The 26,192-nt window shown below is 43.2% G+C and overlaps 1 protein-coding gene across 6 annotated transcripts in view; it reads left to right on the forward strand.

Annotated features, from left to right (window-relative positions):
* RPTOR (regulatory associated protein of MTOR complex 1) overlaps nt 1-26,192 on the forward strand; it is a 325,171-nt gene that overhangs the window by 143,310 nt on the left and 155,669 nt on the right. For 4 of the 6 annotated variants that reach the window (XM_044938670.1, XM_006064165.3, XM_006064162.3 and 1 more), the window contains exons 5-6: nt 8,003-8,149; nt 22,719-22,894. In XM_044938670.1, coding sequence (XP_044794605.1) covers nt 8,003-8,149; nt 22,719-22,894 — 323 coding nt within the window. Of the gene's footprint in view, nt 1-6,727; nt 7,546-8,002; nt 8,150-22,718; nt 22,895-26,192 lie in introns of those variants that run through there. The other 2 variants (XM_025279667.2, XM_006064164.3) reach the window with 2 other exon arrangements.

Below are 26,192 nucleotides of genomic sequence, written 5' to 3' on the forward strand. Positions count from 1 at the left end.
GAAATAAATGTCTCAATAAAGTTTGAAGGGTTGAAATCATACAGAGTCTATTCCTTGACCACAGAATCTGAAATTGTATGCTACCTGGAAAATCCTCCAGTATTTTGAAATTAAATAATATATGTATCAAAAAAGATATGACAGGGGACAATGAAAATAATTCAGACTAAACAGTAATGAAAAGATGACTTGTCAAAACTTGTGGGATACAGCTATAGCAGTGCTTATATAAAAATGTATAGCCTTATTAAATTCTTATACAGAAAGAAAGAAAGACTTAAAATAAAAATATAAATGTCTACCTTAAGAAACTGGAAAATGTTGAGCAATCTAAACTCAAAGGAAGTAGAAGGAAGAAATAATCAAGGGCACAAATCAGTAAAACAGAGACCAGGTTGTACAGAAGGTTAAAAGAGCTAAAGTTTGGTTTTTGGAAAATGTCTGTAAATTAACAAGTCTAGGTAGCAAGAAAAAAAAGAGAAAAGACAACATTCAGGAATGAAAGGTGTCACCACATATTCTATAGACATTGAAAAGATAAGAGAATGTTAATAATTTTATACCAGTACATTTAACAACTTAGATGGAAAATGCCTTTTAAAATACAGCTTTCCAAAAGTGACCCAAAATGAGGTCGAAAATCTGAATAGCCCTAGATCAATCAACGAAATTGAATTCGTAGTTACAATATTATAAAGTAATTAACCTCCAATTAAAATAAATAAATTTATATTAAAAAAAAAACCCTTCTTACATGTCAACTCATGGATGAATGGATATTTTTATATAAGTATCATCAGCAAAGTGTATCCTGATCATTACATGTAAAATGTTAAATCATGGATGGAAAAAAGCAAGTGTTCTCCATGATCCATAGGAAGAACAGGTGACACTCAAACTGGAAAGTGAATGTCCTCTGCCCCAGCATTTGCACTGTCTGCACCAGGGGTTCTTAAAATATGGTAGCAGTGATATTCTTGGAATTTATGATACATGCAAATTATCACAACCTACTGAAGACTTAGAGAAGCCTATTCCAGGGAGGGACCCAGAGATCCTCATTTTAACGAGCCCTCTAGGCCATTCTGATGTACACTCACTTGAGAACTCTTCCTCCATAAATCTGGTTTTCAAATATAGAATATCTGAGAAATCAATTAAGATATAGTCTAAAGTTTTACATCTCAGCATCAAGAAAATAGTATTTAAAAAAAAACTTTAAAGTTCATATAAAGAGATGTCCAAAGTTTGCTAACTCTTCTCCTGAAGAAATAGAATTTTTTCTGATGGTCTTCAGCCATTGCAAGCATAAACAAAGATGCTAGAAAGACCAAGTTTACAGTAAAATTACCCACTTTTTTCAAGGAGGGGGACTGCTATACTCTCAGTATTGATAAAGTAACAATTGTAAAAAATGTTAAATATGGTCTGGCACAAATATTGATTCTAAAAAATCACAAATACATCCTTTTGATAATAGCACATTTAAAAACCTTTATGATCCATCTTTCAACAGACTCAGTAATGAACTATATACTAAACCAGAATAAGAGATACCTATTTGATAGTGGTGTGCAGTTTTTCCAAACCAATACATTCTATTATTTAAATAACATTTATTTAAAATTACTCATAGGGTAAACAATTATTGAGCTGTAATAAAGGAAAGAGGGCTTCCCTGGTGGCTTAGTGGTTAAGATTCCACCTGCCAATGCAGGAGATGCAGGTTCAATCCCTGGGTCAGGAAGATCCCCTGGAGAAGGAAATGGCAACCCACTCCAATATTTTTGCCTGGGAAATCCCACGGACAGACTAGCCTGGTAGGCTTTAGTCCATGGGGTTGAAAAGAGTCGGACATAACTTAGAGACTAAACAACAATAAAGGAAAGGCAGAGAAAGTATCAACAAAACCAATAAACCTTCAGCCTTCAGGGTTTTAAGGAGTTTGCTTGTGACTTAAACCCTGGAGTGTTTGATTCACAAGTAACACTACCCCATACCTAACATCTCTGGGCCATCACCTCCGCTGCTGGTTCCTTCAGAAGGCAGACGAATCTTCTGCTAACCCATGCTCCCCTGCTCTCCTTGGAGAATAGCCACATGCAAATGCCTTTACCATCCAGAGAAAGCCAGGATGACACATCCGGATGCGCCTGTGCTTCTTGCCTGTGAGGTCAGAGGAAACATGCGCCCTTGGGGACTTCACCAGAAAACCCTTAGGAGGATGCCATTTTACTCTGGCTGAGACTTCTGACTCATATTTTGAGTTCTTTAGCAGATGTACAGACCTTCCTCAGCATTACAGTGGGGTTATGTCCCATAAGCCCACCATACTTGGAAATACCAAAAGCTGAAAACGCATTTGCTGCACCTAACCTAGGGCTTCCCAGGTGACTCAGTGATAAAGAGTCCATCAGCCAACAGAAAGGTTGTTTGTGTCCTGGATAATTATAAGTGTATAGGTTGTTCACCCTCCTGATTGTGGGCTAATTGGGAGGTGTGCTCACTGCTGCTGCCCAGCATCAAGGACTGCATGTCACTAGCCCAGAAAAAAATCGCCATTCAAAGTATAGTTTCTACTGCATGGATGTCACTTTGCCCCAGTGTGAAGTCAAAAACTCATGAGTTGAACCATTGGGAGTTAGGGGCTGTCTGAACTTAGAATCTGCTCAGAGATAGAGAGCCACTGGCTTTACCTGGAGAACAAAGTGCACCTCCTCCCAGCTCTGTGGTTGACTCAGCTGTGATGACAGTCTGATGAAGCATGTGGCTTTTTTTTTTTTTTTTTTTTTAATGTTTAATATAACCTGACAGCTAAAGTGGAGTGTAATGAATAAATTATCTAAAACCTATTTCTTTTTCTTTGTTTGAAATGAAAACATGGCCTTGGATATGTTTTTTTCAAGAAAAAGGAGAGATGCTTTGATTAGGAATTCTCTGTACTTGTAGTTTTTGGTGGGGGAGAAACCAAACCAATGCCTGAAAGGCCCTGGAGTGTTCCAGGTGGCCTTCGGTGCGGGGGACTTTGACTTCTCCAGCTTGTGTAGGTTGGTTCAGCCTAGAAGACATGGGGATATTGCACGGGATAGAAATAGTTGCACTTTGAGTATTGCTTCTGTCCTCCGCTCACTCGCTGCAGCCAGCATCCTGCTGGCTGCCCTTTGCAGGTTTGCAAAACTGTGATTCTGGCTGAAGCTTGACAGACTCCCCAGGATCCTTCCGAGATGGGAAATGAGATCCACCGCTCAAGTTCTAATAAGGATTAGTTCTCAAAGGCCACTTTCCTCCATGCGGTTTAATAGAGTTGATTTTGTATCCCTCCAGGGACACAGACTTCCAAGTTTTACAGGCTTACTAAACTGCAGAATACAGCTCCTGCTTTAAATGAAATTCTCTCTCCTCAAAGGCAGAGGTTCTCATCAAGGAGGCTTTCCTCCCTCTCAGGAGCACATTTAAATGTCCAGAGATCTTTTGGTGGCTTCCTTGGTAGCTCAGTGGTAAAGAACCCCCCTGCAATTCAGGAGAAGTGGGTTTGATCCCTGGGTTTGAAAGATTCCCTGGAGAAGGAAATGACAACTCACTCCAGTATTCTTGCCTGGGAAATCCCATGGATGGAAGAGCCTGATGGGCTACAGTCCATGGGTCACAGAAGTTGGACACAACTTAGCAACTAAACCATCACCACCGCCGCCAGAAACCTTTTGGTTGTCACGACTGGCAGAGAGGGGTAAGTGTTGTTAGAAGGTAGTGGGTTGAGGCAAGGGATGCTGCCAAGCGTGGCAGCGCCTGCTTGGGTATGGGTGTGGTTTGGGCCCCACACCGAGTGACCAGCCCCAAACGCCCACAGGGCTGGGGTGCCTCCACCTCAGCTACAAAGGCCCTTTATCCTCAACTGGCATTCCAGAGGCTGCACCCACCACGCAGCCCATCTGTGTGGAAGAATGGGTCCAAGCCATTCTCTGTGGCTAAGCATCCCTGTGGACAGCCTAGGATGCCAGCCCCTCTCACAACTAAAAATCGTGAGGCTGAAAACCAATTCTGAAATCTCCTTGCATGCTGTCCCTTGGACAAGCATTAGAGAATGGAGGCAGTTCTGCCCTCCAGTGGGGCTCAGTGGCTGACAACTCCGCTTGAACCATTTCAGGGGCAGCCAGAGGCACAGGGAATGGAAGGGAAAATGCTTAACACGTTTCCTGATGGATTAGTGCTTCATTATTTTAATGAATCACCATTAATTACCTTTGTATCTCAGAAATTTAAAAAGTAACTTTTGATTTTGGGGAAATATAAAAATTACATTTCAGTTACAAAGGCCAGACTTCAGAACTTAATATGTTAAAATATATTTTATTTCATGCTTCTTCCCTGTCTTTGGGTCTTGTGGGGCTGTACCTAGAAGGCAGCAAAGATGACAGCATCACCCTTTCCCGACAGTCATGGGGATGAAGGGTGGCAGGAAGGGGGTCAGAACTGCCCCAGCCGTTTGTGGCCACTTGTCACTGAGCTAGAACCTTGTGGAAAGCAGATAAACAGCAGAGTGTGGCTGGTATATAAAAATGCGATGGTTTCCTAGGCTGGTGCTAAAATCCTTTCTCCTATCAGTGTAGGGGTGTACCTGCACACTTAACGGGTTCATTTTCAACACCCCACCAACCCACGCCCCCACCCCCCCATAGCAGTGAGACCTGCATGTCAGCAAGGGAGGGGGCTGCTGAGGAGAGGGCTGGAGAGGATTGCTCTTCCTGCTTTGTCCAGGGAGGCACTGACTCATGTCTGCTCTGTCCAGTGTGGCTTAGCTGAAGCCTTTTTACTTGTACAGATAACATGTGATACCTGCTGGTTATGAAACACCAGGAATGAACATACATTATAGTGAACCCCAGAGCTTACCCTTTTCCTCCCTTTTAGTAGTTATGTACATTTTGTCTTTTAAAAAATACAAGTAATTTCTATTCAAAATGTTCCAAGAGAAAAGAGATCTTAAAAGAAATAGATGTGACACTTTCTTACGAGCCCCCACTCCCCTGTCACCTCCCAGGTCAGAGAAAACAGCCCTTAGCCGTTCCATGTTCTTTCAGCACCATTTATAGGACCTTCCCCTTAGCACATGCCTACTGAGTTCTTATTTCATTCAACTTACGTGCTGGGGATATGGTGCTTTACACACAAAATGGGATCATATTATATATGAGGTTCTAATACTTGAATTTTAAAAATCATTACAAGCCTCTGACATCTCTCCATGTCAGTGCCTATAAATAACCTTGCATGGTGTTCCATAGTATGGGCCCCTTTTACTTAATGATCCCTTCATATTGGATATATTAGGATCCAAGGTTGTCTGTGACAGTCCCTCTGGGCCATCTGGGCCTGCTGCGGTATTGTCTCATGACACCGAGCCCAAGTCCTTCCATCACACAACTCTCCAGTCCCCCTGTACAGTCAAAGGTGGATGGCCTGCCATGTTTGCGTTTTTTTCCCAGGAAGGGAAAGAGGAAGGGGTGAGCATTAGGGCAGCACTTATAATTTGGACACATTTCTGATCATGTCCCATAGGTCAGAATTGGGTTGCAAGATCAGACTTAGCTGCAAAGGAAACTGGGAACAGTGCTCAGCTAAACTTGCATTGATGATGAAGAGGGTAAAAAATAGGTTGTAGACTGGCAGTCTTTTCCACAGTAGCATGTAGACAGCTTACAGGATTTTACCAGTGAAAGTATCAGAGATCCCTGTACATACAAATGCAAGTATTTCTATAAGATGGACACCTAGAAGTCAAAGGCATGTACATTAAAAAATTTTAAGAACCACCCAAATTGCCTTCCCTAAAAATCTTCCTAAATTTATACTCACAGCAATGATGAGCTGGTGCCCTGTTGAACATCCTTGTCAACATGGGGCTTTATTCATCTTTTATACTTTTTTCCAGTTTGCTGGATGAAGATAGGTAGATAGATGGATGATTCTCATTGTAATTCACATTTCCGTGATTAATCGAGAGAGTGAAACATTCATAATTGTTGATCATCATGTTTCTTCTGTGAATTGCCTGTGTGCAGCTTTTGCCTGTTGTATGTTGTTTTGTCTTTGTTGATTTGCAGCACAAGCTTGTATATACACATATCCTCAATACAGACCCTATGTCACATACATTGTACCTACTTCACTCTTAAATTGCTTGTCATTGATATGCACTTTTACCAGAATTATTTAATTTTTATGCTGTTACATTTTTCTTTTGTATGTTTAAGAGGGTCTTTCTTACACCAAAACAAATTTTTAAATCTGTTATTCTGCTTTTTATTTATTTTTTAAATCTGTCCTGATTATTTTGTGTGTGAAATCTCAGATGGCAATATTGAATGATCAGTTAGATTTTACAGAATCACTTGTTGAATTGTTCATTCTTTCTTCACTGGGGTGAAATGCCACCGCCGTTACAGTTATATTTGTGGGTCTATTTCTGGGCTTTCCCTCCTGTTTTATTTGTTTGTCTCTCCTTCCCTGATAGCATCCTGTAATTACAATAGAGATTTATAATGTATTTAGTATCTGCCAGCATGAGTCCCCACTGGTTATTCTTTCTTCACAGTTTTTGAGGGGATATTCTTATAAATGTCTCTTCAGCACTAACTTTAGAATCTCTTGTCAAATTCCGTTACAGGAAACCCCTGCTGGTATTTTGATTGGGTGCCGCATTTATAGGTTCATTAGGAACGACTGCTTTCTTTAGAACTCTTCCGTGAGAGTTTATTTAGAGAGAGCATATCCAAGTGTTCTTTAACCTTCTGCAGTGACAGTGAGCAAGACACCAGGTGACTGCATTTTGCAGGGTGAAGTGGCATGGCATGAGCAGAGGGTGGTCCCTTTGTGCTGAAGATGCCTGCACCCCCCACCACCCCTGTGCTGCCGGCACGTCCTCCCCATTCCAGACAGGTGACGAGTGTGCTTAACAAGAAGGCTTTTGCCATCACCTTGATGGCAGTCTTCTCCAGGCCTGGTTTGGTCTTCCGGTCTTCTGCCTGTTTTCTCTATTGCATTAGAAATGATCCTCTTGGCAATACCAGAGGCAGTGTTTGTGGCTCAGCCTCGAGGGAACACCGTCACCTTTCCTGTAAGTGCACAGAATTGATTTCTGCCGGAGTTTCACCACTTAAACCATTAGTGCCCAAGGAACGGTAAATAAGTGGGGTGTTCTATGCAGAAGAATTGCTTTAAAATGTTACTTTTGAGTGTGGATTTTTAATAATTTCTCTGCTGAGATGAGGGCCATTCCTTTCTATGTTTACCAGTAATTGCTGGAGTGGTTTCAAGTACTGAAGAGTACAGCATGTCCAGAAAAATATTTCACTTAGCAGATTTCATGTTAATATGTTACTATTCTGTGATTTGAAAAAAGTTTATGGGGCCAAATCCACTTGTACACCTTCAGTGTGATTTAAATCATCTAGAGAATAAAGCGCTTACGGGTAGGACTGAAATGAAGGGGACTGCAGAGAAACCCTGCACATTTGAGGACCTAGTCAATTCTTCCGAGCTGACTTTGTAAGTGAGGGGTGGGTTGTTATATAAGCCTGGAGAAGCTTTGGAGTAAATGGTGAACAGGAACAGAGTAGCATACAGAGCCTTGGGCTTTATAGAGAAGGCTGTGGTTTGACTGCAGGTGGGTGGCAGAGGAAGGGTGGGTGTGAAGGCGCCGTGATGGGACATGTGGAAGGAGATCCCTCAGTGGAGTGAGCGTGCTCCCAAGGGGAGGAGAGGAGAGAGCCGAACAGAGGACGAGAGGAGCTCCAGCCGGGGTTGAACTGTGACCACTGCCCGCCTCTTTATGATTGAAACGGGCAGATGGTGGGCAGCTTAGACTACTGCTGTTCTACTACAGTGTGCAAAACATTATATGCAGCAGGTCCCATGCTTGGGACCCTCGTGGAGGTGCAGGTCCTGGTGGGCAGACAGAGTTCTCCAGGTGTGAGTCACAAACATGCACTGTTTTCTTTTCCAGAACTACACTCAGTACATCCCTCTGTCTATATATGACCTGCAGACGTGGATGGGTAGCCCCTCCATATTCGTCTACGACTGCTCCAATGCTGGCCTCATTGTCAAGTCCTTCAAGCAGTTCGCCCTGCAGAGGGAGCAGGAGCTGGAGGTGAGGCCCCGGGCACCCTAGGGTGGGAGTTGGGGGTGAAGGTCAGCCCCTCAGTGGTTTTATTTTCTCAGGTGCGGTGAGCTCTCTGTGGTGCTCAGAGTGCTCAGAGTAAGGTGGTGGGGTCCATGACAAAGAACTTGGAAGGGACTCCAGACAAGCTCTTGGTCTTATTTTGCATTTTGCTTTACCCAGCATCATTTTTAATACAAATTTTAATTAAGTGATAACATTAATAGAGTTGATTTGTGCTCCAGTGGGCTCTGCCTCCGAGATAAATGTGAAAATAAAGCAGACACATTTATTTTCAGAGAAATGGGCCTGTGTCTGGGCATGGTCTTCAGCTCCACTCTCGTCTTTGTTATTGCTCTTTTTTTTTTTCGTCTTTGGTGCTGGGGGAAGAAAAAAACCCTACTAGGCTAAATACAGAAAACAAACCAAAATAGCTGCCATTGGTGGCTTCTGTTTAAAGAACTGGAGAGGCAGTGTAGTGCTCTGATTGTGAAGAGCTGTTTTACTTGGTTGTTTTAATTAATATTTGATGTTTGAATTAAACAGTGAGTTCTAAAGAGAAATTGAAGAGGCAGATTCAGTTAAGAGGCCTCCATCCTGTGGCCTGCACAAGAGTGAGAATAAAGTATCCGGCAGCCTCCAGGGGGTCATGAATTCCAACTGGTTGCTGTGCAGGAAATTCTCAATTCAGAACAGAAATGGTCCCGAGAACATGTTTCCTCAAGCCCTTTTGGGCCTATCCAATTTTAATGTATTGTTATGTTTTTTGCATTTCATCTGAGGATATTGCTGAAAGTATCAGGAATAAAATTTGAAGTTCTACTTGGTAGAATTTAACATGTCATACAGTTAATTTATAAATATTTTATAAATTACCCTTAAGCAGAACTTTGCATCAGAGTGAGTGTTAAATTGCCCTTTATTCTTGAAAATGGAACCCAGCGCCACCAGTTGTTATTATTGTTGTTGTCTTTAGTAATATTATCATTTGCATTCTAGAATAAGGGAAGGGAAAGATCAAGTTTTATAGCATTAAATTTTTACCTTGCATTTAGGCATGTCATCTCTGTTTACCCAAGGGATAGGTTATGTTACAAGTGCTAAAAACTCAAAAACACCAAGAGGTAATTGCTTTTCCTCACATCAAGTAATAAATATTGCAAAAAAATTTTTTTTTCATTTAAAATATGTAAATAAAAATGCCAAAGAATCTGGCCGGATATTTATTCCCAATTTTTGAGCTTCAGGGTGGTTAAGGAAAGACCAGTACATCATCCTTTGATAATTAAAACATGCTAAATACAGCCCCTCTCCCACCCTCTCAGCAGAAGGCAAGCATTTCCCTCTCAGGCATGAAACTAAATGTTTATGCTCTAGCACTTGGTGTATCTGCTCTCTTGGTTCTGTATGTGTTCTCTGTATGTTGCCAAGGATTAATCAGCCCGAGAAACTGTTCATTTCATTGAGTGTGACAAAAAAAGTTTTCCATCCATCTTTTTCTTTTTAGGGGGAGGGAGTGAAATGTTTAATTGACTAATCCCTCATGGAGGAGAGTAAATGAAAAATACGTTATCTGAAGTGGCAAATAGATGGCAATGCAAAGTTATACCATATGTTTTATAATTAGCTCCAACTTTAATCTTCATTCTTTTCTTAATTACAGTGTAGATAAGTCTTTCAGTTTTCCATTACACTTACTATTATTGGCTATTGTTCAGCCGATCTCTTGCATAAAGAGTGGAAATTAAAATGATAAAATTGGCTCCCAGCTAATATCTTAATGTTCATGTTAGTCATTTTTTTTTTAATCTGCTGTAGAAACCACAATCCTGTGTGGCCTCTTAGGTTTATTCTTTTAAAAAATTCTTTCCCTGTCTCCAGTTGGCCAGATTCTTTGTAAATTTACGATACATTTGAACACTTTTATTGGGTAGCTGATGACATGAAACTGAAAGAAGTTGGCAGGTAAAATGGTTTGTGCCAGAGTTTTAAAAATAAAGAGGGTAAAAATGATTAAATATAATGAAAGAAAATAGTTACCTGGACCAGAAAGTCTCTAAGTAGTAAACATTAACAACAGATATGAGTGACATAAATTTTAAGAGATGATTATCAGCTTTCACGTTCTCCAGAGCACAGTGTTTGTGCTGGGAGCAGGAGGTTTACTTATTGTGGACTTCCATCTCAAAGGAAAACTGCAGGTAAAGCAGCACACACCTCTGTGAAAGCACAGAATAAATTACTGCACACAATAGAGACTTCCTCAGAGCCAGGAAAGTGCCTGTCACTCAGTCACGTTCTCTGCATTTTTCATTGTGTCATATTGCTTTGCATATTGCTTCAGTTTTCTTTGCTTTCAGTGTTTCTTTTTTTAAGATACATGGTTTTATTTTTACTAAATTAGTATATGCCATGATATTAAAAATTAAATAATACTGAGGGTTTATGGTGAATGAAGTAGTCCCTGGCCCCACCCCTCCTTGGCCAAGACTCTTCTATTATAGGGAACCTATTTGAACTGTTTATATTTCTAGTTCCTCTATAAGTATCTCTATAAATGCAAATAATATGCTTATACTCAGATCAGATCAGATCAGATCAGTCACTCAGTCGTGTCCAACTCTTTGTGACCCCATGAATCGCAGCACGCCAGGCCTCCCTGTCCATCACCAACTCCCGGAGTTCACTCAGACTCACGTCCATCGAGTCAGTGATGCCATCCAGCCATCTCATCCTCTGTCGTCCCCTTCTCCTCTTGCCCCCAATCCCTCCCAGCATCAGAGTCTTTTCCAATGAGTCAACTCTTCGCATGAGGTGGCGAAAGTCCTGGGGTTTCAGCTTCAGCATCATTCCTTCCAAAGAAATCCCAGGGCTGATCTCCTTCAGAATGGACTGGTTGGATCTCCTTGCAGTCCAAGGGACTCTCAAGAGGCTTCTCCAACACCACAGTTCAAAAGCATCAGTTCTTCGGCGCTCAGCCTTCTTCACAGTCCAACTCTCACATCCATACATGGCCACAGGAAAAACCATAGCCTTGACTAGACGAACCTTTGTTGGCAAAGTAATGTCTCTGCTTTTGAATATGCTATCTAGGTTGGTCATAACTTTCCTTCCAAGGAGTAAGCGTCTTTTAATTTCATGGCTGCAGTCACCATCTGTAGTGGTTTTGGAGCCCAGAAAAATAAAGTCTGACACTGTTTCCACTGTTTCCCCATCTATTTCCCATGAAGTGGTGGGACCGGATGCCATGATCTTCGTTTTCTGAATGTTGAGCTTTAAGCCAACTTTTTCACTCTCCACTTTCACTTTCATCAAGAGGCTTTTGAGTTCCTCTTCACTTTCTGCCATAAGGGTGGTGTCATGTGCATATCTGAGGTTATTGATATTTCCCCCCGGCAGTCTTGATTCCAGCTTGTGTTTCTTCCAGTCCAGCGTTTCTCATGATGTACTCTGCATAGAAGTTAAATAAACAGAGTGACAATATACAGCCTTGACAAACTCCTTTTCCTGTTTGGAACCAGTCTGTTGTTCCATGTCCAGTTCTAACTGTTGCTTCCTGACCTGAGTACAAATTTCTCAAGAGGCAGATCAGGTGGTCTGGTATTCCCATCTCTTTCAGAATTTTCCACAGTTTATGCTTATACTACTACTTCTTGATTCATAATGTTTAGGTTATCTCTGGGCTTTCTGCTACCATATAAACCAAAAACAGAACTGCCATGAGTAAATTCTATTTAAACAATTGGAGAAATTATATAGAACTTAGATAGTAAAGAGACATGGTACCCCATAGTTTTAAGTCACATTAGTACATTGTAAATTGTGAATTCTAAAGAGAAATTGAAGAGAGAGGGTCGCTGACTACCCTCTCCTATTTCCCCGCTGTCATTTAGTTGTGTCCCTGTATTTGGATTCCCTATACTTTCTAACCTTTGCCTTTTGAAATCATATGCTTATGTTTTTATTTCTATAATAGTTTTCTCAATAATCAGTCCTATCTTCTGGTTTTATTAATAGGTTCTTAGCTTCTTTGGACTTTCTTTTACCTCTGGACCTTCCCAACCTCTGTCATTTGTACTTTTATGATTATTCTCTAGTCTCTGAGCATAATTAACTCCCCATGAATACATACACTAAGAAGGTATGCCTAAAAAATGACAAATATTAAACTTCAGCTCCCTGATTACGACCATGTAAATACTGTTCATTGAATGGCTAACTAGGGTGCTGTGCTTTCCATTTTTACAATTGTTTGTTGCTTTGATTTTCCTGGAGATTGTCTTTCTTCTTGATTAGATCTTTAGCATTTCCACAGTTCCCAAATTTGCATGGGTAGCACTGAATCTCAAAATATGCCCCTTCCCAAAGTTTCTTCTTCTCCAGCTCTCCACCACCTGCTTCATCAGCTGTTTTAGACAGGCCTGCTCCAAAACTGTCTTCCCGGGAGTTCTCCTTATTGTTCTTCTGGATGCATCCACTGTTTCCTAGATTCTACCTTTGTCTCTTTCCTCCTCAATTTTCTCCTTTGTTCTGCTAGGGCAAATCCTCAAGTAGCAACCTAAGAAAGGATGTATAGGAGTAATCTTTCTCAGACTTGAAGCACTTGTATTTGGACTGCTGTAAATAATGAAGAATCTCACTTCTGCTTTCTAAACAAGTCACAGTTTGTCATTTTTGCTAGGAACTCTGAGGCAAATGATTTAATTATTCAGCTGTACCATCAGGGAACCAGGCTGTTTTTAGTCTTTCCACTCTGATGTTTTATCCTGATGCTTACATCACATTCTTCCATTTTGAGGCTAGATGAGGAGGGGAAAGGGCAGAACCCTCACATCTGTCTCTTTGTTACGAAAGCAAGTGAGACTTCTGCTCACTTGCTTTCGTGAGAATCTCATTGGCTAAAGCTAGGTCATGTACGATGAGGTCAGTCTCTTTGGCTAAAGCTAGGTCATTTTCGTGAGAATCTCATTGGCTAAAGCTAGGTCCTATACGATCCCCCCACCCCACCCCCCATATGGCATATGCTATTTATTGTCTTCATTCTGTCCACACTCATCATGGACAGTTTGAGTGTGGAGTTCTAGACTCTCTTCATGGAACAATCTCACCCTTCCTCCTTACGGTAGGTGAGAAGGTGGACTTGAGAGTCTGCCTGGTGGCCTTGTTGTAGCCATCACAAGAGTCCCGAGGTCCAGCTACCTCCATTCATGATAAAAGCCAGAGGAGTATTTATATCCACCACATATATTACGTTGACAGAGAAAGAGAATCCAGGGTTTGTTTGTTTGTTTTTTTTGGCAACAACTTTTATCTTGAATATAGAATCTTTGTAGCTCTAAAAGGAGACCAAATCTTAAAATGGATTCTCTTTGAAATGGTCTTTATCAAGTTTTTTCATCCATTAGTTCTGCTCCCAGTAGATACTTCCCATGAGCAGTTACGATCCTTCTCTTCACTGAAGACCACAGTGAAGCAGGGGTCAAGTCTTGGCCTTTCTCTCTCTTTCTGTGGAGGCAGAGAGGTAAGTTGATGTCTGGTGATGGGAAAAGGAGTGCCCTTCTTTTCCAGAGATTGATGGGGCTGCGCTGTGTCCCTGTAAGACTTGATCCTGAGCATGACCGTCCTCACTGGTGTGGGACGGGAGCCCAGACAGTTTCTTGGTGGCAGCCATAGCAGTGGTGGGATGATGTCTTCCTCCAAGGACAGTTGACACACTTTGGGTGGGGGGTCTGCTGTCGAGGCTCAGGCCATTACTGTGGTGGCATCATTCTCTCCTCTTACAGTCTGTTCACACTTGACAGGGCTTTTCTCACAATACCTCCAAGCGAATCATGTTTTTGTTTTTGGCCATGTCTCATGACGTGCGGAATCTTAGTTTCCTAAGCAGGGGTCGAACCCTTGCGCCCTGCAGTGGAAGTGTGGAATCTTAACCACAGGGCCACCAGGGAAGTACCAAGAATCATGTTTTGATCCAATATTTGGTTAACTTCTTTGTGTGACCCGCTTCTGCTGGCTCCAGCAGTAGCATCCAGCAGCTCAGTACCTTGTCCAGCGGACACTCATTTTCATAGAAACAGGTGTGATCCTGCAGCATCACTGAATTCACAGTGACTTAAACACCCATTTGAAATCCTCTGTTCATACTGATATATGACATTATCTTCATGTAGTCATCACTGTGACTAAATTTTATGTCACATATGTAAATTAATGGTGAGAAAAATGTCTAACATCACACTTCAGATTTCTTCAAAAAATGTTAAATGTGTATCCCATAGAACTAGAGAATTTGTATTTTGAAACCTTGTGGTTCCTGTGCTACTATTGTAGACAGCACATTGTGTGGATGTCTGTGGAATTTGAAATAGAAGTTAACTGTGTTAAGGTTAATATTTATAGTATTACAATGTCTGTCTATGGTTTTTGAGTGTCACAAGTTAATTCTAAGGTTATCTGTAGATAAGGAATATGTCTTGATGACTGCTTACTAAATGGAGCTTGTGTCTGTGAATTTGTGAGCATTCTCCATGGACTTGCTGTCGGGATGTTCACGCTACAGAGCAGGGGTCCACCATGCTAACTCTACAGGGAGCTCGGCTTGTCCATCTCTTGCTTTCACGTTGCAAGTGTTTTCAAGTCTCCCATTATTTCTCTTCTGTAGCTTCATAATTACCATTTGTAGGTAGCAGGGAAACAAGAGGTCTGTGATGTGATAACCTTATTTATTTTTTAATATATGGACTTTAAAAAGATGTCCTTTTTTCTAAGTTACCTCCGGTATAAATTTGTGGGTTATTTGGGTTGTATAAATGAGTTATTTGGGTTGTTCTCCTTTCTACAGAAGGCTTATGATGACTCCCTGTTGCTTCTCATATTTAAGAATGAAGGGAGGCTACCCACTGTCGCTGTGTGCCATGGAGGGGCAGGCAGGTGGGAGCTGGCTATCCTGGAGCACCCTTGCCCACAGTCCAGAGAGCATTCCTTCTCTGAGAGCTGGCGACTACACTAGCCACCCTAGTTTCCCCCAGACACATCAGTAACTCTCTTTAGAGAAGAGCACCTCCAGGTGCTTCCTAGGGCGGGGTGGTTGCAGGACGCCTGGCTTTAGGACATGGGTGAGTAGAAGGCCGTCCTGATGGCAGGTCTTCAGGTGAGCCCTGTCTTACCCCTGCACCACCTCAGGCTTCAGCAGTGAAGTGCCTCCCCCATTTGCTTCTCCACACACACCCTGAACAGGCCCTTTTTGAAATTAAGGCTGGTCAAGTTCACCCTTCAGTATCTTATACTCTATGTATAGTAAGCTGTAAGAATTGTTAGTAGTGAACATTTTCAAAACAAATATTGGTAAGAAACCTATTATCTTGTTGAAACACTTCCCCCTCCACAATTGTAAATTTAGAAAAAATGCTGCCATTTCCACTTTTTTATAGGATAGTGAATGGGGGTTAACCTGTAAGCAAATACAGCAGAAACTCCTTTCATTGGGTTCCACACAGCCACCCACAGCCCCTTGCTGGAGAAGATGAAGCCATTATGGAAATGATGAGTGGAGGAGGAGGGTGGACCTCCTAGGGTGCTGGGAGCTGGCTTGCGAACCAGAAAGTGGAAAGGGTCACAGAAAAGCACTGATAAGAAAAGCAGCCTGTCAAAGATCAGGACCCTTGCTGCCACTGAGAACTGGGAAGAGAGCAGACCATGCAAGGTGGAAAGGCACCACCAGGGGAGGCCAGAGCACCCGGAGGCCTTAGCTGAGGGACACTACCTACCCTCTACTTGTACAACCTTTTCTAGTTTGCAGAGCACTTTTACATGTAGTCCAGTCAGCCTGGGCAACAGAACATACATAAGCTGTCTCCAGACTCAGCTCCTGTGCACACCTTCCCTTTTATGATTTTTATGGGAACCTGCAGTTCATTTCTCTTGGCACCTTGTACTGTTCCTAGTCCTGGAATTTGAAGACTCTGGGTAAAAGAAATGTGATTTCTCTGCATAAAAAATTCAGAAACCCTCACTACTGGTAGTATCATATGAAATCCACAGACAAGCAAAGTGTATCACTAGTACAGTCAGCTCTAAGGGTGTAACTAAAATTCTACTTCCTTGCACCTGAAATCTTACTCAGATGACCTCCTATAGCAAATTTTTATGCAGTTCATTTGACAAAATAATTATGCCTTGTCTTATAGTATCTCTTCTATTGGTGTTGTCTGCTGTATTTATTAAACCTATTATGTAAACCTATCAAGAAAGCTTCATATGAAGTAGCTGTTTAGGAAACATTTACAGATTTGGTCTGATAAATAAATATACATTTGAATAAGCTACATTTATTTATCTTCCTTAGATATATCTATGACTCACTGACTGTGTTTAATCTTTGATTGATTTGTATGAAATGTAAAAAGAAATAAAGGAAAAATTATTAACCCAAATCCATGAATATAGTACATTATTGCAGCTATCATAAAACTGGGAGCTTCTCCAAGTTAAGTCTTAAGAGTTTAATGCTTTTTCCTAATTTAGTCTATTTTAAAACATGCCAGAAATCACTTAATATTTTGGACCACAGATCATGATCAACACCATGGGATATGGGTGCAGGGTGCTGTGGTTCCTGGCAGGACTCATCTGCACGGCCTGACTTCCTATCACAGGAGGGCCCCCCTCTGTCAGCTGGAGGCCATGGAGATAAAGGCCTGAGGTTCTCTCGCAAAGGATCTGTGGTGGCACAGGCCACGGTGCTTCTGGTGGCAACCGGAAAAATGGCAGTACTCAGCTGGGTGGTCACAGAGCCATGCACAGGGAGAAGGGCAGGTGGGAAGTTACCAGCCCATTTGAGGGGAGGGACAAGAGGATAAGTGATTTTTCTTAACATTGGGGTCAAAAGCAAGGAAAAGATGTTAATTCTCATTATTCCTCTTCAACATTGTACAGTAAGACTTGTGCAAGGGGAAAAAACAGAAGGCACAATCCTATCTGTTGAATCAGTCACAGAGCTCTAATTGACACTGAACACTCCAACAGCAGCAGCAAAATACACAAGTGTCCATGAAGCATCCATCAAGATAGATCCTGGGTCATAAAGCAAACCTCAACATATTTTAAATAATAGAAATCACACAGGCCTGCTCTTTGATCATAGTAAAATCAACTAGAAGTCAACGGCAGAAAGACAACAGAAAAATATCCGAAAAAAAAAAAATTAACCTATAATTGACGGGTTGAAAATCTCAAGGGAAATAAAAGAAAGTACATTAACTGAATGAAAATCAATATATGTTAGAAAACTAAAAATAAAATTAAATTACCATATGATCCAGTAATCCCACTCCTGGACACATATCCAGAAAAACTCTTAATTCAGAAAGACACATGCATCCCTATGTTCAAAACAGCACCATTTACAATAGCTAAGACATGGAAGCAGCCTAAATGTTTATTGACGGATGAATGAATAAAGATGTGGTATATATACAATAGAATATTACTCAGCCATAAAAAGATGGAAATAGTGCCATTTATAGCAGCATGGTTCCAACTAGAGAGTATCATACTAAGTGAAGTAAATCAGAAAGAGAAAGACAAATCCCATATGTTATCACTTATATGTATGTGGATTCTAAAAAGTGACACAAATGAACCTATCTATGAAACAGAAACAGACTCAAGGACATAGAAGACAGACTTGTGGTTCCCAAGGGGCTGGAGGTTGGTGTTAGCAGATGTAAGCTATTGTATACAGAACGGTAAACAAGATCCTGCTGTGTAGCACAGGGAACTATACTCAGTATGCTATGATAAACCATAGTGGAAAAGAATATAAGAAAAAGAGTGTGTGTGTGTGTGTATATATATGTATAACTGAATCACTGTGCTGTACAGCAGAAATTAACACAGCATTGTAAGTCAACTATATTTCAATTAAATAAACAGAAAAAAAGAAAATAAATGTACAACCTGTCAGCATTGATAAGAAACAGTGAAAGCAATTGAAAGGGAAATTTACAGCACTAGATCTTTATGTTAGAAAATAGAGAAAGTATCAAATGAATAATCTTAAATTCCTACCTGTCCTAGTCCATTTGGGCTACTGTAACAAAATACAGACTGGGTAGCTTCTAAACAACAGAGATTGATTTCTCAAAGTTCTGGAGGTTGGACAGACCAAGATCATGGTGCAGCTTGGTCAGGTGAGGGCCCTTTTCCTAGTTCATGGCCAGGCCTTCTTGCTGTGTCCTCATGTGGTGGAAGGGGTCAGGGAGCTGTCAGGCTGCTTTCTTTGTAAGGACACTGACCTCATTCAGGAGGCCTTCAGCCTCATAAATTAATCACCTCCCAAAGGTCCCACCTTCTTATTAGCGCTGTCACCTTTGGGGGTTAGGATTTCAGCATATGAATTTGGGGGGAACATGTACATTCAGACCATAGCACCGCATCAAGATGGTTAAGTAAGGTAAAATGGTGCAGCCACTTTAGAAAACAGTCTGGCAGTTCCTCAAACGTTAAACCTGGAGCTGTAGATGACCCAGTAGTTCCATTCCTAGGTTTGTACCCTGGAGACTTGAAAACATGTGTCCACACAAAAACCTGTACGCAGATGCACAGCAGCATTGTTCACAGTAACCCCCAAACGTAAATGCTCTTTGTGATGTAAAGGATCGGAGAATTTTTGAGTTACCTTCTTTTAGTTGCTTCTCTAAGAGTTAATTGGGGAGAAATTTCATTGTAATTTCTAACTAAGCATCTTTATTGAGTTATAGAATAATTACAGAGCATTTTAGAAACTGATTGCTAACAATGAAATGGCTTTAAAACAGTGGATGGTCCATTTAGGTAAGCTCTCAGGATAATCATGACAGACTATGCTGTGAAGCATGTTCTTTAGCTGCCCTTTGTGGGGAACATTGGGGGTTTCCCTATTATTGTTACAAGTCTTCTTGCAACAGAGTGACTTCCTCTGCTCTCTTGACATAAATTTCAGTTTCCAGCAACTTGTTTTTAAATTATTAATGCTATTTAATATTTGATATATATAGAATTGAGGCTTTGCAGGTGGTGCTAGTGGTGAAGAATCCACCTGCCAGTGCAGGAGATGCAAGAGACATGGGTTCGATCCCTGGGTCAGGAAGATCCTTTGGAATAGAAAATGGCAACCTGGAGCAGGATTCTTGCCTGGAAAATTCCATGGACAGAGGAGCCTGGTGGACTACAGTCCGTGGGCCTGCAAAGAGTCAGACATGACGAAGTGACTGACTACACGCACGCACACAAAGAGAATTATATATATTATATATTAAAAATTACTACTTTCACTTTTTATGTGCTATTTTTAGTACAGTATCTGATGTGTGATAGATGTTCCATTAATATCTTAATGGGGTTAATATCATAATGAGCTGGGCAAGCAATACCTGATCTGTTTACAGATCTTAATCTCTCTCTGAACTTTGCAAAAATGTTCACTGTAAGTAGGTGTTACTGAGTTGAGAATAAAAGTTGCTTTAAGCTAGAACTGGAATTATTACCAAGTAGATGTTATTTTCAGAAAGCTGCTTGTTAAAGACGCCTCTGAAATTATTGGTGCCTTAATCGAGTTGTCTCTTAACATGTATACGTATATGGAGAAAAGAAGCAGCATGATGGTAGAGGTTTATTTAGGAAATGAGAGATTCAGGTGCTGCCCCAGTGACCCCCAGCCCCGCCAGCCTTGCTTCTGGAGCGAGTGATTCCAGGCCTTGTGTGAGCCGCTTGGCCAGCCTTCCCATGAGCTCTGAACGCACGAGCACTACATTATCCACACGTGTGGAAGAGGTAGCAGATGTCTCTCTTGGATCTGGTTGCTGTGTATCGCATTGAGGGTTTTTCTGGATCCTTCCCAAATCCTCCAGAAGGCTCTAGTGAGCTTTTAACGAAGAAAGTTCTCTTGGTGTTTGAGCCTCTGGGTTCCCCAGGAGAAGCCCCTTTGGGTACAAGTACGTCTGGGGTGTGCCCTGCAGGGTGAGTGGCGGCTCCCAGCTGGACCAGCTTCTTTACTTGGGTGCCTTTGAGAAGTTCTCTGAATCACTAGTAGTTAGCTTTACATGCAGGCTATTTATTATTCCAAAGACGAATTTCAGTTAAAAGGTCAATATCTTAGATAAATACAAAACCAAAACAATAGACAGGAAATAGCTCACCTGTTAAAATAATTTTTGTTTGTTTGTTGTTTTCCTGGGTTAGAAGCTTAAAAAAAATGAATTGTTGGTGGAATCCTTTGTTTTGAATGTCATTTTTACAAAATGTTACTGATTCTAATTAACCCCAGTGCAGCTCTCATCTGCCTTCTGAGTGCCTAGTGGTGACGACAGATCTGATCTGAGTCCTCGGGGGACTATGACTGTGTGTTACCATACTTCAGGTTATCTGCAGCCACATTTAGTGCTTTCTGCCAATAATACACCAGCATACTTCAAGGAGCTTGTTTAAGAAATCAAGGTTTCTATCAATGACCATTTTGAATTGGGAAATTTAGTTTCCAATGGACTTGGGATGAAGATGTTTCTGCATCGTCTTCCCGTCTCCTGGGGCTCCACTGCCTCAGGTACTTTGCGAGGCTCCGGGCGAAGTGCCCATGGACCACGAGGTGCAGCCTGAGGCAGGTCTAACACAGAGGCACTGAGCAGACTTGCTGCCCAACAGCACCGCCTGGCTCTGTCGGGGCATCGGAGCACCGCCTCCACAGGGGACAGGGCACGGACCTCCTGACCCCTGCAGAAGTCGCCTTAAGCCCACCGAGCACCCTTGTCTCCGCTTGGGGCCCTCTGTCTTGGGAGAAAGATGGCCTTGATGTGACAGACTGCTTCACTTCAGAGAGCCTGAGTCTGCAGAAGCTCAGTGACAGGCAACAGTGAAGGTGGAAGGCCTGTGGCCAGTGGACCTGCTCTCTGGTTCTCAGAAAGTAAATTTACTGTGGAAGCAGATTATAGACAGAGAAGTTGAAACTAGCACGACAGCATTTGAGAATATTGAATCTAGGTTTTACATAAACAACTCTTCCTAAGTCGTTTCCTGTGGTCATCTCATCTGTGCCCGTTAGTGGTAATGCTCACGAGATGCATATGTGTCGGCTTCAGTCCCAGGCCGCCTCTCCAATGCCCCTTTCACTGTTTGGAGCTGTGCCTTCCGTGCCCCTTCCGGAGCCCGACCCATTGCTGCTGTCATCCTCCCCCTGACCTGGGGAGGACATGCTTCCACAGAGCACGTGAGTGGAGCACTTCCGGCAGCCTCCCCTGACTCTGACACATCTGCAGCCTCCACGTCTTTCCGCATGACTCAGGTCTGATGAGCCGCAGACCCACACGGCACCCAGACCCGTCATCCTTCCTAGCGGGTTGTCACAGCAGACCTGGAAACTAATTTCCTGTGTGGAGCAGGTTGCTTCACTGGTGCTATTTTAGATCGTAGCGCCAGAGCCAAGGAGAAGATTAAACGTGATTCTGCCTTCCCTTTTCTCTGTACTTTAAAAAACGCACTCTGGTAATGGTTGTACAATGTGAATTGTACCTAATGCTACTGACCATACAAACAAAATGGATAAGATGGTAAGTTTTATATTGTGTGTATTTTGCCACAATAATTAAAAAAAAAACCCATTCCTCGAGAAATTGCCTTTTTTATTTTGTTTTAAGTATACTAGAATTTGATGTGTATTCTGGACTTGCTATTCCTATAGCAGAAGGGGTTATTAATAGAAATACAACTTTTACTGCCTTCCATTTGAGAAATAAAACAAGGTTTTATCCACATTAATAATGACAACACTTTACATGTCATAATCTATGGTAGGGATATATGAGTGAACACAGCTTTGTGTGTATAACTTACAAAGTGCACCTGAGCATGCTCTTAGGCCCAGCTCCTGCAGAGCATGCGTGTTAGTGTCATAGGTGTGGTGTGGGTGCAGGAGGGCCCCGATGGGATGAGGTAGGGGAGACTTCAGCTCAGGACCAGCCTCCCCACCCATGACCAGGACTCGCCCGGTGACTGGCAATTCCCATCATTTCTTGGGGTCTCGGTTTCCTCATTGTAAAAAGATCTTTTAAAATGGAAAGAAAACTTACCTCATGGGAATGTTGTAAAAAGCAAATGAAATAGCAAATGTGAAAGAAACAGTCATGCAGAGGGGATTCTTAGTAAGGAGCAAAACCTGAGAAGCATAAACATTCTTTTCAAGTTGGGAACCAAGCAAGTAGCCATCAGCGATTAAAAATTGCACTTTCCTGTCCCATCTGCCCGCCTGGCACCATCATCACCTGAAACCCCAGCACCTGGTCTTCGTGGAGCTCCCCCGTCCCCGGCCTTTATAACCCAAGAGTCCTGGCATAACAAGTGATTTGGGGCTGGAGCTAACGATCCTCTCCAGGAGAGGATCCGACAGCTGGGCCTCTTTTTGGGGAACTTGGCCTGGAACCCCTCAACCTGAAGCCTCAAGTCGACAGATCCTTTCCTTCATGTCATATTTCTGGCTTAGTCTCCAGTTGTGGACAACGGCTAAGCCACTCTCCTTCCTGTCCCCCTGCAGGTCGCTGCTATTAACCCAAACCACCCACTGGCCCAGATGCCTTTGCCCCCGTCTATGAAGAACTGCATTCAGCTGGCAGCCTGTGAGGCCAACGAGCTCCTGCCCATGATCCCCGACCTCCCAGCTGACCTGTTCACATCATGCCTCACCACCCCCATCAAAATCGCCCTGCGCTGGTAAGTGGCGCCTGCCTCAAATCCCAGCAACCTCACTTGCCTGGGGCTTGCCATGGGGACCCAAGAAATCTACCTGACTCTGGTGGACCAGGTTCCAGGCATGAACTCAGGACCCCATGTGGATGCTGGGGATTTCCTCTCAGGGCTCAGGATGCTCTTTCCCCCATGTCAAGTGTGTGCATGGTTTCTAGGAGCTCCCTGTCCATATCTTGGCTAACTGAGGTGGTGTCCTCAGTACCAAGGTGGGTCATGCTGAAAAGTGGACTTTCTTTAAAAAAAAAAATAAATAAATAAGCTTCTCTAGTTATATAATTCTTTGCTCGAGTTGAAGTAGAATATTTCATATTACTTCCCTACCATCACTCTTTTGAGAAGTTCAAAGCTCTTGTGCCTATGACTAAGGAAATACATGGACTATTCCAGGATGGTAGAAGCTGCATGTAAGGCCCTCTGTCCCTGGCAGGACTCACAGTGGAATGTGTGTGCTTCCTGCCTCCAAGTCCAACTTTGTCCCTTAGACCGTCTTGCTCCCACTTAATATCTGCCTTTCCATTTTTATGTTTTGCTGGAAACCATATACATGAAGGTAAGTAACCCTTGGTGAGCCACAGGCAGGACGGTGCAGCCGTGTGGGTTCACTGGACTCTGGGGGGGGCTTCTTCATCAACTTCCTGCCACGGTGTCCTAACCCCACCAGACACACGGTCCTGCTTCCTTCCCCACAGCCCTGGAGAAAGTACTGAGACAGGAGAGGACTCTAGGGGCAGCAACATGGTGCTCAACCCTTTGGGAGGCCCCTTGAGTGACTGTAGCCTGGGTGGGGGGCGGGACATGGAGTTGCCTCCAGTGGCTGGTTCGATGAGAACTTGGACTTGCAGTGTTGCCTCTGTTGCAACATTGGGTTGACACACAGCACCTGGAATAGGGCATCTGCCTCCCACTCCACCCCATCCCTCTCAAGTCCCAGCTGTGGGTGTCTCCAAGGAGAAGCCTTTTCTAGCTCAGCTGATCCCTAAGGAGCTAGAGGAGAAGAGGGGGGTGATGGGCAGTGGCCCCAGCTGCCGAGCCCACTCCACAGCTCAGCCCACTCAGACAGGGCCTGACTTCGGCCGCTCCTCCACTGCACCGCAAAAAGCAGAATGCATGTGGCCAAAGTGTACCCCGAGGGACCTCACCCATGGAAGAAAGAGAGCTGAGCTAGCCTTCTTGTGAGGCAGGACTGTTGTCATCAAGAACAGTCATCAAGTGTGATGGGAGGTGAAGGGAGGAAGATGCTGATAACACAGTGAGACTACAAACCAGGGATGTTGAAAAGAATCCCATAGAGACACAGGTGGGAGGACTATGGTGTTTGAAACGAAGGACACAATGGTTGGGATTCCTACTAGGAGGGGGTAGCTGTTGCCTATTAGCATGTTGGGAGATTACAGCAAGGGGCTGGGTGCTGGGGGAGGCAGCAGAGGGAGAGAGGTGGAAAAGCAGGAGACATGGAGGTAGAAGCTCCCATGGGGAGAGAGAAGGCGAACGAGGCAGAGCTGGAAATACCTGAGGCCAGTGCTGACACTGGCTTCATCCAGAGGCTTCCCCAGTTCATCCAGAGGGTCAGGCTGACAGGAGAGGAGGAGAACAGGGACCTGCCCTCCGGTGAGGCTGAGGCAGCCATACCAACACTGCCTCAGAGCATCACCCCTTTGCTCCGTGGCCACGCTCCTGCCCTTGACTGTAGGTCTTTTCGTTCTTTCATTTGTGAATTTTTCTATTTAATTCTCTGTACTCTGTGATCACTGTCAGAAAAGGTTTATGGTGCCATTTAACATGACCTCAGGAAGATCTATGGTCCAGATAGCTCAGGAAGCTGTTCATTTTATTTATTGTCCAAGAAATAATTTACTGAATACCACCAGTGTACTTAAAACCCATGTTAAGCACTATAGGCAGTGCAAAGAACCATTGCTCTCAAAAATTTATGGTCTCATTGAGGAGACAAGATGTGACCTGAAAATTCATTAATTAAATGAATGCTTCCTGTCAGACAAGGAAATCAACATTTCAGGCCATCCACGAGCAAGGGTAGGGCACTAAGGGCTGTTTCTGTTTCCAGAGGACAGAGGGGCCAAGGGGATAAGGGAGGACTTCTTGGAAGAGAGGGAAACTGAGTCTGGGTCTAGGCAGATGGTGCGACTTGAAGGGGAACAGAGAACACACAGGCAGGTGACTCCTCATACACAAACATGGGTCAGTAGAGGATGGCGTCCAGAGGGGTGACATGAGGTCAGAGGGTGGGCTGACATCAGAGGGTGGACTGCCGTGATGTTGGGCTAAGGACCTTGGCTCTTCTAGGTCTGGCAGGGGGAGGCGTTAATGTGGGGAAATGACTTACAAATACTGTTTAAGATAATCCATGTAAGGATGGGGAGACCTTGGTCAGATGAGACCTTTATCACAGCAGTGTGGTCAGGATTCAAACCGCAGCGGGAGGGTAGAAACCGCCATAAGCTCCATGGCTGGAACACCCACAGAGGCACCCACAAATCTGCGGTAGAACCGGCCTCATCCCCACTCATTTTCCTGCTTCTGCCTGTGGATTTCCTGTCCTTACTGCTCCAGAGCTGATGGTGCACACCAGCTCTGCTCTGGGACCTGGGCTGGGTGCTGTGTCAAAGGGGCTGTGAGTAGAAGGGCAGGGATGGGTGAGGGAAGCATCAGGAAGAGCATAGATGGGCCTTCCGCTCTCACCACTCCCCACCCTGCTGCCAGCGCAGCGAGTTGATTTGTTTCTCCCCCATGCCCCCTCCACCCAGGCTGCAGCCCTGTGGTCCTCCACCAGTCAGGAGGGCCAGACATCCCTTCACTGGCAGCTGTGGGTTCCTACCCTTGGGTCAGGCAGCAGGCTTTCACTCCACCATGATGTGAGGCATTGTCTCGGTACCTACCTGAAATCCTCTTTCGGAGTTAATATATAATTAAATTTTTTAAAGTAAGCATTCAGTAGGAAGCACAGTGAAAAGCGAATGAAACTAATATGGTTACCATAGAATGGACTTTGAGATCAGTACATCACGACTGTGGGTGTTGGTCATCAGATAAGCACTGCCTGGAATGATTAAGCAGAGTCCCAGGTGGGAAGATCTTTTTACAATTAACCACTTTCTGCATATTGAGGAATAGAAATTGGATTGACCATAACATTTCACTGAGTGTTCTTAGCCTATGAATAGCAATAAACCATATTCATTGGAAGAATTGTCAAGGGAAACGTATACTTCTTTATAACAGCTGAGTTAAAGAAAAATACCAG

The sequence above is a fragment of the Bubalus bubalis genome, chromosome 3 (genome assembly GCF_019923935.1).
Source record: "Bubalus bubalis isolate 160015118507 breed Murrah chromosome 3, NDDB_SH_1, whole genome shotgun sequence".
NCBI lineage: Eukaryota > Metazoa > Chordata > Mammalia > Artiodactyla > Bovidae > Bubalus > Bubalus bubalis.